The following is a 14,522-nucleotide window of genomic DNA, read 5'->3' on the forward strand; positions in this document are numbered from 1 at the left end:
TGGGGATCAGATATGCATCTCTTGAGCTAAAGTGAGCCCCAAATCACTGGCCAGCCAGGGCCAAGGTGAATGACCCCTATGGCGGTGAGCTGTAACCCTGGGACCAGACCTGTCCATTCATCCTAGGACTCTTGCCCGACTCTGGCTCCTGGACCAGGAACTTCTCTGGCCACCTCCTCTGGGTGGCTCTTCAGTTGCATTTCCTCCACCTTTTTGCGGCCTACCCTGGCCTCTCATCTGTGGCCAGGTCCCTTCTGCGAGGACCCAGTCCCACTTGCCTGCAGCCCTTCGTCATCAGGTTCATAACCCTCACCCATCTCGTGTCACTTGCACAGCCCACCTGCATTTGCTTAACTGACTAGTTGATAGTGTAATCGGCACGTGCAAAGCCAGAGCAAGAGTCAGAGGGAGACAGTACCCTCCATCTGGGACTTCCCTGGTGGCTCAGTGGCAGAGAACCCGCCTGCCAGTGCAGGAGACACGGGTTCGATCCCTGGGTCAGGAAGTTCCCCCCTGCTTCGGAACAACTCAGCCTGCGCACCACAGTTGTTGAGCCTGTGCCCCAGAGCCCAGGAGCCACAGTTGCCGAGCCATGAGCCGCGACTACTGAAGCCCGTGTGCCCTAGAGCCCATGCTCTGCAGCAGGAGCAGCCACGGCCCTGAGGAGCCTGTGCGCCCCAACCAGTGAAGGCCCACGAGCAGCGGCAGAGACCCTGCACAACCAAACAAATACATTACTTTTTAAAAATTAGCCTGCATCTCACCAGACCCCCCAACCCCAAGTAAAGTGAAAGTGAAAGTCACTCAGTCATGTCCAACTCTTGGCGACCCCATGGACTACACACACCATGGAATTCTCCAGGCCAGAATACTGGAGTGGGCAGCCTTTCCCTTCTCCAGGGGATCTTCCCAACCCAGAAATCGAACCAAGGTCTCCTGCATTGCAGACGGATTCTTTACCAACTGAGCTATCAGGGAAGCCCCCCAACCCCAAGTAACGTGTTCTTTATTCCCTGGCTTCCTTTATATGGAGTTATATTGCAACTCTGTGGAGTCTTAAAAGTGTTGAGTTTTGTTGTTTTTTCATTGTAACGGCTTTTAACTCTGTGAAGAGAATACCGTGCTATGTATAATAGTTGGGCACTTATTTTTCCATCTATGATTATATTGCTGAGACGCATTCATAGTTTTGCAAGTCCCCGCAGAGTGTTCGTTTTGACTGCTGGGTAGTATTCTATCATCACTCTCCTTCTCTCCTGGTGATGGGCATCTGGGTTGCAGCCAGGTGCTTGTTACCAAGGATGGGCTGTTATCAATTCTCTCATCCCTGTCTCTGGTTACCCATGTTTAAGAGGGTGGATGGCTCCCAGGGGAAGAGCTGAGTCATAGGGAATATGCCACAAGCCACACTTGTCCCCTGGCTGCCCCCCCCCCATCCTAGAGACTGCACAGCACAGCGGTCCCAAGGCCATAACTGCCTTAACCTAACGGAGCATCAGTTTTTCCACCTGTGAAATGGGAATCATTAATGACAGTACGCATACATTCATTTAGCAGTGATGACACACAGACTCTGCGTGGAGTCCTGAAGGAGGCATGGGGAACTTGGATGAGAAAAACTCAGTCATCTCCCGAGGAGCAGGTTATCTCACCAGCAGAGAGAGACCGTGAAGGAAGTCATCTCGGCACCGCAGTGCATATGATCATTGCTGGGAGGTGATGGGCAGACGGGGGTGACAGTACGCGGGGGGACGGGTGGGGGTGGGAGGCTGTGGCCTGCCTGGGGGACCTGGGTTGGGTTCGTTGGCCGCTGCGTGAGACTTGACTGTCCTGCTGGTGAGGGTTGGGGTGGAGGCCATGAGAAATGGGGAGACTAGAAGTTAAGCAGAGACCCAGAGCCCACTGCAAGGCTGAGCACTGCCCGGATGAGAACGCTGCCTTTGACGTCCACTCAGTCTCCGGGCCAGCTCACGGCATCAGGAGACCGCGCATGCTTACGCAGGGTCTTGAGCACTTCCCATGTGTGTTCTGGAACCTCCTCAAATCCTGAACGATCCTGCAGGAGAGGTATCTTCAAACCTCTTTCACAGATAAGGAACTTGGGACAATTCGAGGACCAGTCAGTTTTTCCAGCCTCATCTCGGAGAGGTGGCAAGAGCCACGATGTCCACTTGGGTTTTTTACATCTCAGTCCCTCCCAAGGCAGAAGGGGGACCACTCACTACTCAGTGCCTCGTGTGTGCCCTGCACTTGGGAACTGCTTACAAAGCAGGAGGCCAGCCTTCCGCAGACATGGTTCCTGACCTGGGGCATGACCCTTCTGACACTGGCCGGTGCCCCAGGCCGCAGGGATGGCCTAGGAGGGGCCATGTGGAAGCTCCCTGTGACTTGTGCTTGAGCCCTTGGGGCAGGGCTGGGGCGCTGGGGTCTCCCCTGGAGGAAAGGACCAAAGCTGTGGGTCCGGGCGGGATTCTGAGGTGTGTACATTCTGTCAGTTTGGGGCAGCCCCGGCCGCCTGCTGACCTCTCCCCTGGTGCCTCTGCCGAGAACGTGTGGTGGAAGACGATGGTTTCCTGCCCTGTCCTCAGTCTTTCTCACCAACCTCACCAGCCCCCAGTTGTTGAATACGACTTCCAGGCTCCTAAACGGAGCCACGCCCACCAGCGCCAGCCAGGTCCGAGCCCCCAGCTCACCAGCCAGCCCCCTTGAAGACCACAGGTGCCTCCTCACCGGCCTCTCAGCCCCACCTGGTCCTTACAGGGGCCCCAGGCATCCGCCTCCCTCCCTGTTATCTCCCTTGTCTTAGCCTGCCGTTCCCCCTCCCCCACCAGCAGCCACTCCTGGCTGCGTCTCTCCCGGCAGGTACCCACCTCAGGCCTTTGGGACAGCCACATGCTCACCCTTCCAGTTTCTAAAGAACTCGTAGCAGACCCTCCCTGCTCGCTCTTTTTTTTTAAAGGTTTATTTATTTATTTGGCTGCATCAGGTCTTTGCAGCATGTGGGATCTTTCATCGCGGTGGGCGAACTTCTCTCTAGTTGTGGCACTGTGGCTTAGCTGCCCCGTGGTATATGGGATCAGGAGCTCCCCAACCAGGGATCGAACCCGAGTCCCCTTCCTTGGAAGGTGGATTCTTAACCACTCGACCACCAGGGAAGTCCCCTCTTTTTTTTTTTTAATGGTGAACAAATGTACTTAACAGAAAGTATTATCATTTTAATTTTTTGTAATATTTCTTGTTAAATACATTTGTCCACCATTTAAAAAAGAGAGCGAGAGAAAATCCCCATGAGTCCTGTAGAAGCTTTTCAGTGCCTCGTGTATTTCTCAGTGGCATTAAATCCTTACATTGCATTGTTCCGCAGCCTTCACCGCCATCCACCTCCAGAACTTTGCATCATCTCAAAAGTGAAATTCTGCACCCATTTAATGATTGCTCCCCCTTCCCTTAGCCCCCACCCCCCGCCCCAGCCCCTGGCAGCCACTCCCCACTCTGCTTTAAACTGCAGACTCCCTTTTTCATTGGCTCTGAGGTACACACCACTGTCTGACTCACTATTTATCCAGCCCCCATGGAAATTCTAATTGTCCAATTATTTAAGGTGTGTCTCCAGCACACGAAGCAGTGCCTTTATACATTAAAGGCACTTAACCATTTGTTTGTTGAAAGACTGAGTGATCTAGCCACTGCATTAGACTCTTGCCTGGCTCTCGGGATTTATCCAGACCTTACCGATTCCCTCCGCCCTACCCAGCCCCTTTCTGCAGTCCTGTCTCTGCGTATCACCCTGGAATTTGTGAGCACTGATACCCCTGCTGTCTGATTCTCCTGACCACCCAAGACTGAAGCAGATTTTTTTTTCCATCTTAACAGAAAAAGGACATTCTTTAGGACTGCCCTTCAAATCACAGCACTGACACAGTGCTTGAAACGGCAGCTTCTAGTTGTTAACTAAAACAACTGATTTAGTTTTTTCTAACTAAAACTTGAATTGGCAGCTTCTAGTTGTTAATGACCGTAGAAATGAATTGTAAATAACAAAAGACCTATCAAAGACCCAGGAGAAGCAGAAGAAAAAGTCACGGCTGGGTAACAGAAGAAAGTCTGACCCACACCCTCCGCCTGGATGTCCTGAGAGAAGAGGAGCCCAGGAAGGAGGGAGACCAGCGCCGTGAGCACCCCAGAAGCGCGTCTGTCCCTCGCTGTAATCCAAGTTCGAGGCTCCTGTGCTCCACTGCAGGAATGCATCAGCGGGGCTGGAGGAGGCAGTGGGATGGCCCCCAGAAGTGGGTCGGAGCCTGGCCCCTCCCTCCATCTGCTCGCTGTGATGTGCTGCAGAGGAAGATGTAGTTGAACCTCCCTCGTTCCCTTGGTGGGAAACAGGCATAGGTGTCCAGGTGCTGAAATTTAAAATGAGCGCTCAGAGGCCTTGCTTGAGCAAAGGAATTATGGGTACCTGGGACATGCTGGAAGCCTGTTCTCAAGTCCAGTTTGCAGGGCCTGTCTGGTGCTCACGCCGTAGCCCAGCTGTTGTTCAGTCACCAAGTCGTGTCTGACTCTGTGACCCCATGGACTGAAGCACACCAGGCCTCCCTGTTCCTCACTGTCTGCCGGAGTTTGCCCAAGTTCATGTCCATCGAATCGGTGATGCCATCCAACCATCTCATCCTCTGTCGTCCCCTTCTCTTCCTGCCTTCAATCTTTCCCATCATCAGGGTCTTTTCCAGTGAGTCAGCTGTTCACATCAGGTGGGCAAAGTACTGGAGCTTCAGCTTTAGCACAGAGGAGGGAATGGCAGATCACTCCAGTATTCTTCCCGTGAGAACCCCATGAACTGTATAAAAAGACAAAAAGCCCAGCTGACCAGGGCTCTAATTGCCAAGGGCTGGATTTATCTGGATTTATTCTGTGGCCAGGCAACCTCAGCAAGGTCTGTCTGGGAGGAGCACGTGGTGACCCTGCAGAAAACAGGCCCTGGTCCCGGGAGGGTCTGGCCCACAAAGCTGTCTCCAGCCTCACAGAGACCAAGACTTCCGCATAGGATTCCACGGAAAGGTGACTTCTGCTGAGCCCTGACTGTGTCAGAGGGTCTTTGTGATGTCTGGGAAACGAGGAGAGGAGGGCAGGACCACCACCCAGCCCTCAGGTGAATGGGGAAGGCAAAAAGGATGCTGATAGGAGCTCCCACCCAATGGTGATGTGTCAGGCCACCTTCCTGGCTCCCCTGATCCCGACAGTCTGTGTGCTCAGACATGCTGAATGTCAGACATGCTGAATGTCTGTAGATTCTTGAGGTCCCAGCATGGCATGTCAGGGAGCTGGGACCAGGGAGTGGGTTTGGCTCCAGCAGATCCACTGGGAATTGCAGGCTGAGTTGGTTTCTTCCGTCATAGACCATCATCCCTTTGCTGGCTACCTGATGGGTGCCAAACTACTGGGAAGATAAATGGAGACTTTTTAGCCAAAGCTTGTTGCTTGGGGTCAGCATGTAAGGGCCAAATGTCTCAAGGAATCCAGAGACTCAGCGCTTCCCAGAACCTTGAAAGTGGCTTAATCCATCCTCCCTGTCAATGTAGCATCACCCCTGAAGCCCACCAGCCTGGGGCTCAGCCCCTCCGAAAGGTAACATCTCATAACATCTCACTACCTGCTGGTCTCTGTAGCCCATTTGGCTTTGCTCAGGCTCAATTGCTCAGTCATGTCCGACTCTTTGTCACCCCATGGACTATAGTCTGCCAGGCTCCTCTATCCACGGGGATTTCCCAGGCAAGAATACTGGAGTGGGTTGCCGTTTCCTCCTCCAGGGGTGATCTTCCAAACCTAGGGATCGAACCCGCATCCCTCCTGCATTGCGGGTGCAGTCTTTACTACTGAGCCACTAGAGAAGCCCTTATTTGGCTTCAGAGCTTTTCTAACTGGCAACAGAAGCTGGCCTCCCCGTGGTCCCCAACTCAGCTGCCTCTGTCCTTGAGAAGGAAAAATGGCCAACATATTGAGTGCCTACCATGGCCGTGCTGGGTATACACTCATTTATTCTTCAGCAGCAACCCTAGGAAGTTGACACTGTTACCCTCACTCTTCACATGACAAAACTGAGGCACAGAGAGGTTAAGTAACTTGCCGAAGGTCACACAGCCATAAACAGCAGCACTGTTCCCTTCTCTGGTCCAGAGCAGCCACGGAGATTTAAAGATGACAGCTAGACTCTTCCTCTAGGCAGGAAGGGGGTGCTGTCTAAAGTCCCCTCATTTCCCCTGGGCATGCTCTACCAGACCTGTGAGTCTCTGAACAGACATAAGCCATTAGCACCTGTGCTTTGTTCACAGAGCCCAAGGATGTGTTGGCATCTCCCGGACAGGGGACTTGCATTACAACCCTTGGAGTGTGTCCTGAACCACAGTGAACCAGGACTGCCTCTAGGGCTGTTGTTCCCAGTCTCCCTCCTGCATCGCCCAGGACTCTACCTGAGTGTCCCTGCCAATCGACCATCACACACAGTTGCACAGGTTGTGCACTGCCCAATCCTGAGGGTGCTCTTCACACAGACTGTGTGATGAATGAGCCCTCCCCCCAGAGGTGTGATGTTACCACCTGCCCAGCTGCCTGGGCAACAGATCTGCCTTGGGTTCTGATCAGAGCTGGATGGGATTTTCGCCTGCCCTTGAAAAGCGTTTCCCAGACAGATTTGATGGTTCTGGGATCGTCTCTCCATGCCTTGTCGCCAGGCCCCTTGAGGTCCAGCTTGCTATGGAGCTGGCAGGGTTCCACGGGGCCTGTGCCCTTCTTGCCCAAGCTGGGACTACAGGGAACCCAGTCCCCCTTGAACGTGTCCTTCATTGGACACGTACAGAGGAATGAGGCGGCCCAGGGTTCACCACCCCCGGCGCCAGACTGGGACTGGGACTCGGACCTCTTGCCTCCAGGACCTTGGTCCTCTTCCCGCTCCCCCAGGCGGCTCTCTCTAACCCTGTTATTTCCATCGTGTTCCTTAGCGCCATGAGGGCATCTAGAGGGCAAATGCTTCCCCTCCTCCTCGGATTTCCTAACAGCACTCAGCAGCAGCCTGAGTAATTGCTGGGTCTTGTTCCTCTCCCCGGCTCCTTAGACAAAGCACAGAGACACCACAAACACCGAGGCCCGGCATCTGGGGAGTGGGTTTAGCCACAGCTCGTTAGAGAGTGTGGGGTTGGGACTGGAGACTTGAGCATCTCCCAGAGGTGGGGAAGTCCAAGCAGTGCCACACACAGGCAGGCAGGGTTTGCTGTGATGGGGGCTTCTCTGGCTTTGGGGGTAGGTATGTGGCCATAGTTCACTCTTTTGCTCATCAGGCTTTGAGTATTGATACTCTGTCCAGCCCATGTCAGATACAAGGTATATGTACAGAGAACCCACCGTCCTTCCCTTTGAGAGCTTATATGGTCCACTGGGGGGAAACAGGTGTTACCTGTCACAGACTGTGGAAAGCATTCAGGACCATCATGTGCAGTTGTACAGGTTGTGCACTGCCCACCTCTTGCAGGCATCCTTCACAGACACTCTGAGATGAATGAACTGTCCCCTAAAGCTGTGATGCACCACCAAGCCTAACTGTCCGCAATGGCTTTAACATCCAGGGAAGACCCCTCCTATGGTGGGAGGTGAGACAGAGGAGGTGGCTGGTGCCAGTTAGAAAAGATTTCACCCCAAAGAAGATGCTTAAACTGAGTCTTGAAGGATGAGCAGCACGTGTCCAGCCAAAGAGCAGGGAAGAGGGTGCTGGGCAGTGGAAAGAATATCTGTCAGCCTTTGGATGCATGAGATGAGACAGGCAAGAGTTGGGAAGGAGACTGGAGAGGCTTCTAGGCAAGCATTTGTGTGGAGGAGAATGATGGGGAGAGGCAAAAACAGATCTCAGAGCGACTGGGGTGGGAGGCGGTGGAGATGGGGTGAGCTCAGAGACGTATAGGACATGAGAGGGAAATAGAATAGGTCCTCCTGAGCTTGATGACCAGAGGAGTAGCTGCAGGTCCCTCTGGCCAACTCGCCCTCCCAGAGGCCTGCCCATGCCAAGGTGCACATTCCGAGATGGATGTCTACCAGCTGGCCCTCAGCCGTGGGTCACATCAACAGCATAGTCATACCCCCATTTATGCAGAGGCCGATGTTGCCTTCTGCCGGTGTTTATGCCCTCAGGGTCATTTATGCAGTCTATTTCTGGAGCATCCCTCACCGCCAAGAGGGCACCCAGAGCAAGCACCGCATCTGTTTGCCTTCCCGGGGCTCTCGGATGGCTGGGTTGCCTGCCCCTTCCCAGGGTGTACTTGCTTGTGGCATTCTGACGATGGCTGGGGAGAGGGGGTTCCTGAGACTTTCTGAGCACACGGGGGTCCCCAGGAAGGAACTAGGCCAGACCAGTGATTGCCACTCACTAAGGTGATAATGCGTTGCTGTCCCCCAGCAATTATAGATTTCGCTTGTCCAAGCAATAGTTGCAAATTGGATGTGGGACAGGCAGGGGCAAGAGATGTAATTTGAAAACCAAAGACCTGGAGGGAAATTGAACAGTGTGTGCTGCTGGGTGAGCTGAATGTCAAGGAGGGGGAGGGGTGCCCCCTCATTTATGAGTCTGGCACCAGCACTTTTCTTAAGGCCGGGTTCATGGCGGTATAATCTGTATATACGGTAAAAGTCACCCTTTTTAGGGTATAGTTCTTTCCGTTTTGAAAAACGTATATGATCTTGTCACCACCACAATGATCGAGAAACCAAACACCGGACTTCCTGGTGGTCCAGTGGTTAAAAATCCGCCTGCCAGTGCAGGGGTCATGAGTTTGATTCCCTGGTCCAGAAAGAGATCACGTGCCTCAGAGCAACTCAGTCCACAAGCCGCAACTACTGAAGCCTGTGTGCCTGGACCCCACGCTCCACAGCAAGAGAAGCCACGGCAATGAGAAGCCCCCGCTTGCCACAACTAGAGAAAGCCTTTGCCCAGCAAAGAAGACCCAGCACAGCCATAAACAAAATTTTTTTAAGAAAGAAACCAAACACCTCATTCACCCCAAAAAGTTCCTGGTGACCCTCCAACATCAACCCCAACCCAGCCCCAGGCAGCCAGGGATCTGTTCTGTTCTCCATCCTTACAGTTTTGCCTCTTCCAGAATGACACACGGGAGTAAGTCAGACCGAGAAGCAGAAACATTGTATGACATCCCTTGTATGTGGAATCTAAAAGACATGATACAGATGAACTTATTTACAGATCAGGAGAAGACTCACAGACTTAGAAAACAAATCTATGGTTGCTGGGGGTGAGGGGAGCGATGGGGGTAGTTAGGGACCTTGGAAGGTGCCCACTGCTGCAGTTAAAATGGATAACCAGCAAGGTCCTACTGTAGAGCGCGGGAACACTGCTCCGTGTTACGTGGCAGCCTGGGCGGGAGGGGAGTCTGGGGGAGAAGGGATACGTGTGTGTGCACGGCTGAGTCCCTCTGCTGTCCACCTGAAACTACTGAAACATTGTTAATCGGCTATACTCCAATACAAGACAAAAAGTTTAATTTAAAAAGATAGCTAAATCAGAATCTCACATAAATGGAATCACGGGGTACGTTAACCTGTTGAGTGTGGCTTTACCTTAGCCCAATGCTCTTGAGTTTCATCCACTTTATTGCAGGAATCACTAATTCACTCCTCTTCGTTGCTGACTGGTATTCGCTGGCGTGGATGTGCCACACAGTTTACCCAGTTCTCCAGCTGCAGGGAGGATGTTGGAATGTTTGCAGTTCGGGGTGGTTACAGATAAAGGCTCTAAACATTTTGCATACAGTTGTTTGTGTGGGCATGTTTTCATCTCTCTCCAGCCCATACCCAGGAGTAGGACTGCCTGTGGTCATGTATGTTTCAGTGTGTGAGGAACACAAACCGTTTTCCCTAACAGCTGCACCATTTTGCGTTCCTACCAGTTCCGGTGGATCTCATGCCTTGTGAAAAATTTAAAGAAAAAAGGGGAGGGAGATGGGAGGGGGCATTCAGGATGGGGGGACACATGTGCACCCGTGGCTGATTCATGTCGATGTATGGCAGAAGCCACCACAGTATTGTAATTATCCTCCAGTTAAATTAATTTTTAAAAAATAAAAAAGGGGAAAGGGCTCTGCGGGGGTTCTGGTGACAAGGCTTCAGTGTCGGAGGGCGGCTGCCAGGACAGGGGAAACCAGGAGGAGAGAGGTTTGTGTGACATTCCGGCCACCCCCATCCCGTGACACTTCAGGATTCCTTTCCCATTTTAATCTTCGTAGAAGTGCCGTTCGGGCCCTTGCCAGGGTTACTCGTTGGGCCTCTCTGTGTCACGACGTCCCGTGATGGATGGGTTTTACACGTTGGGCGCAGAGCCCGAGCTGCGCCTCACTCATGAGATCGGTGACACCGGAAAAATAAATGACTGTGGGCAGTTTCCCACACACCGCTGCCTGAGCATGCCATCTCTCCCTGTTGCGGCGCCTGGGGTGTTCTGGGGGCCACAAGCTGGATGGGGAGCAGGGAGATAGGCAGTGAGAGGAGGTAACCCTCCCCCTCACCCGGTGACAGCCTCAGAGCCCAGCCCAAGGGCGGTCTGGACACGGAGCCCAGCCTGTCCGCCAGGTGCCCAGAGCGCGCTCAGGGCTGAGACCAGCAGGGACGAGATGCAGAAGGACAGGGTGATTGCCGGACCCTACCTGGCCTTAGGAAATGGATGGTCCCACTTGGGGTAGAGGATGAGCAATTTACACCCCAGGCTAAGCAGTGTTACCAGAGGCGGTTCAGGGATCCATGCCCCAAAATGGCACACAGGACCACACCCCTCTATCTTGCAAGGAAGAAGTGTGCCCTAAAGGCGGAGCTCTCGGTGGGGTGATGTGAACTAGGCCCTGAATGAAGGGGGGGCTCTTGACTTGGTGAGGAGAGGGGCCGGGACCACAGGCAGGGGACACAGCACAGTGACAGAGGCCCAGAGGTCAGAATGTGGGGGTTCAGGTAGGCTGGAAAACACAGTTCATCTGCATGGTTCCTGCCAGAGCTGCCCTTGGGCCTAGAGGCGACCCTGAGGGCTGGCCAGCTTGGGGGTCCCCACAGACTCGGGGTGGTGGAGGAAACAGTCATCACCTCTAGGCCTCTCTGAGACCCCCTGAATCAGCTGGGGCACTGGAGAGAGAGAATCAGTGACCCCCACCCCGGCTCCAGCAGCCTGGATCAGAGCGCTGGGTACACCAGGTCACTGGTGGGTGGCTGCCGCAGGGGCTGCTGGGACTTAACGATACTCTGTGTCTGTCTGTCTGTCCCCCCAGGTGCAAGTTCTTCAGTCTGACCGAGACCCCGGAGGATTACACCATCATTGTCGATGAGGAGGGCTTCCTGGGTACGTGCTGCTCTCCCCGGGGGCTTAGCTGGACCGTGGCCTGTGGTCAGTGCTGGCTGCTCGGCACCCTGTTTCTGCCCCCGCCCAGCCCCGTGTTCTGATCCCTCAGGAAAGGACCCACAGCTGAGGGGGGCAGTGCTTACCCCGCCCAGAGCTGAAGACACCAGGGAGGCAGGGGGCTTGTTCTCTGGGGGGCTCCTCCCACAAGGGAGGTGCTTTCAAGCATCCTCAGTCCTTGTTCCCATGGGAACAAGCCCTGGTCACCATCCTTCTGTGATTTTCCACTGTCTTTCTTCCCTGGTGACTTAGATGGTAAAGGATCCACCTGCAATACAGGAGACCTGAATTTGATCCCTGGGCCGGGAAGACCTCCTGGAGAAGGGAACAGCTACCCACTCCAGTATTCTTGCCTGGACATTTCCACGCACAGAGGAGTCTGGCAGGCTACAGTCCATGGGAGTGGCAAAGAGTCGGACACGACTGAGGGAATAACACTTTTCTTCCATCTTTTATACAATGCCTCAGGGTATCACCAAAGTTCCTACCCTTTCTTTCTTCCATCTTTTAAATTGAGATATAATTTGCATACTGTAGAGTTCTTTTTTTTTTTTTTTTTTTTTTTTTGGCCTCACCATGCAGTATGTAGGATCTTAGTTCCCCAACTAGGGATAGAACCTGTGCCACCTGCATTGGGAACATGGAGCCTTAACCGTTGGACCATCAGGGAAGTCCCATGGAAAAACTGCTTTTTAAACAGATACGTGGTCTTCTGTCATAGATGAACTATGGGTTCATCTGCCGGGCTCCAGCATGGACTTTTAGGTGGTTCCTAGGTCTTTGTTTTAAATCCTTTTGAGTTGAACGCTCAGACCCATGACTGTTCCTTTGTCCCAGAAGTACCTCCTTTACAGTGAAATCGCATGTTAAACTCTTGGTATTGATACGTTTCCCCAACTCCTATCCCCAAACCAGCACCCCCTGGCACCACCTGTGTGAAAACAGAAAGACCCTGGCGCTTGGTGAGCCCTCAGACACCGGGCCCTTAGCTAAGCATTGGATGGGGTTTAATCTCACGTAATCCTCCAGGCGTCTTCTGGAGCCCATCCTGATTTCAGCAGCCCACATTTGAAAGCTTAAGAAATTGAGACATGGTGACTTTGTCCAGAGTCAGGCAGCCAGGATGAAACCCTGCCCACCTGACCCCAGGACTCTTGACCCTGATGCTGGTGGGGCAGGAAAGACCTGACCGACTCTGTGCAGAGGACAGGGCCATGTAGCACAGGGCCCCACGAGCCCTGCTGTCAGTGGGGGGCTCCTGGAGAAGTGTCAGGGGGCTCCCAACGACAGCTGCCCACCTGGTGTCTGGGAGGTGACAGGCGTCCTCAGCGATCCACCAGGGACCGTGCTCAGCTCTAAGAGGCTATTTTTAGGGCCTTGGGTGACGGGTAGTGACAGAAATAATAATCCCTTTCAGTCTTGAGATGGTCCACCTTTCCTGTAGGGAAGGGCAGGCCTGAGGCTGGGGCAGCCGAAGCTCCACCTGCCAGGTGAAGGCCTTACGGGGCCAGTGGGACCATGCTGTCCGAACTGGAGCCCTGGAACTCCAGCTGCCTGGGTCCCCTGCTTGACAGTCCTGAGGCTCAGCCCTGCGAGAGGGGTTTTCCCAACACCCCACCGCAGGCTGGTGGCAAGGCGAGACCGCAAGCCATGCCACGAGGCCAGAGTGAGGTGCCCCCGCGTCTGCCGCACCATGACCTGCCCGCCAACCTGCCTCTCTGGGCCTCAGTCTCATAGTCTGTGAAATGGGAGTGGGGCCGACTTCTGAGCCGGGTCTCTGAGCAAATGGATAGCATTCTGCCCTGAGAATTCAGACAGGCAGACCATGTTAAGGGGATGGCACTGGCTCCCCCGGGGCCCTGTGCCCCGTCCTGGGAAGTCAAATATAGGAGCACGTGAAAGGGTGTCAGAGGTCACCGAGCTGGGGGGACGGGGCAGGGAAGAGGGGCCTGGGGCGAGTGTAGAGGGGTGCAGACAGCCGCCCTCTGCCTCCGTGTGCCCCCTGCGCTGAGGATGGCAGAAGATAAAGGCAGCCGAGGCAGCTACCCTAGGGGAGCAGACGGGCGAATGGGGCCAACTGTAGACTCCAGCCAGCTGCTCACCTCATATGACTGTGGGCACTTAAATGAACCAAAATTAAATAAAACGTTCGATTACATTTCTTTTTCTGTCACACTAACCACATCTCACGTGCCCCATAGCCACGTGAGGTGAGTACCTTTGGACAGCGTAGGTGTAGACTGTCTGCCTGAACCCAGAACGCCCTCTGGGGCAGCGCTGGTTCCCAGGTCACAAGGACTTCAGCCGTTGCTCCAGAGGACGTGGGAGCTGCCGGGCGGCTCTGAGTTGTGAGGAGCTTGGAATAGGCAGGCAGAGGGCAGGTTCGTGACAGCCAACGTGGTCGTGATGCCTGAGCTGACCCTTATGGGAAGGACCTGTCCAGAGTTTTCCCAAGAAGGCTTTGGGGATTCAGTCCTCGTGAAAAGGGACTTTTTTTAAACTTTTCCTGTTAAATCTATTTATTAATATTTTGTTTATTAATATGTTTATCAAATGGCTTTAGATGACAGGACCACAGGCCACCCCAGCCCTCGCTGGCTCCTCGGGCTGTCTTTGCTCAAGATGGCATGGTTAGGGGGATTCCCTGTCGGCCTGGTGGTTAGGACTCGGTGCTTTCTCTGCAGAGACCCAGGCTCAGTCCCTGGTCGGGGGACCGTGCTGCTTGGCACATGGCATGGCCAAAATTACCAAGAGAGAAAAATAGATGGCGGGTTGGGCTCACAATGCTGTCCCCTGGGAAGTCCCCTCTGGCCAGTTCCAGGCCCCTTAGGATTTCAGAATTGAGCTGGGACTCTTGGCTCTGGCGGGGCCGTGATTCCTCTGGTGGTCCTGGGGCTGAGAAGTCTCTTTTCCGACACCCCAGGTAACAGGTGGAAGCCCGAAATCAGAACATTTTATTTTTTTAAGCCTTTCCTCCCGCTCCACCTCCCAAGCCCCTTCCCTTCTCTGGGAGGCAGCCTGCCTCTCCAGCCAGCCTAGCGGAGGACTGGCCCCTTCTCAGGCAGCAGGGCCAATGGGCTCCCTAGGCTGT

At 54.0% G+C, this 14,522-nt stretch overlaps 1 protein-coding gene across 1 annotated transcript in view; it reads left to right on the top strand.

Annotated features, from left to right (window-relative positions):
• The window catches only part of CASTOR2 (cytosolic arginine sensor for mTORC1 subunit 2), a 51,017-nt gene that overhangs the window by 27,422 nt on the left and 9,073 nt on the right, over window positions 1-14,522 (top strand). Inside the window, exon 2 of the mRNA XM_070460202.1 lies at window positions 11,304-11,374. Coding sequence (XP_070316303.1) covers window positions 11,304-11,374 — 71 coding nt within the window. The remainder of the gene's footprint in view (window positions 1-11,303; window positions 11,375-14,522) is intronic.

The sequence above is a fragment of the Odocoileus virginianus genome, chromosome 33, assembly GCF_023699985.2.
Source record: "Odocoileus virginianus isolate 20LAN1187 ecotype Illinois chromosome 33, Ovbor_1.2, whole genome shotgun sequence".
NCBI classification, from domain to species: Eukaryota; Metazoa; Chordata; class Mammalia; order Artiodactyla; family Cervidae; genus Odocoileus; species Odocoileus virginianus.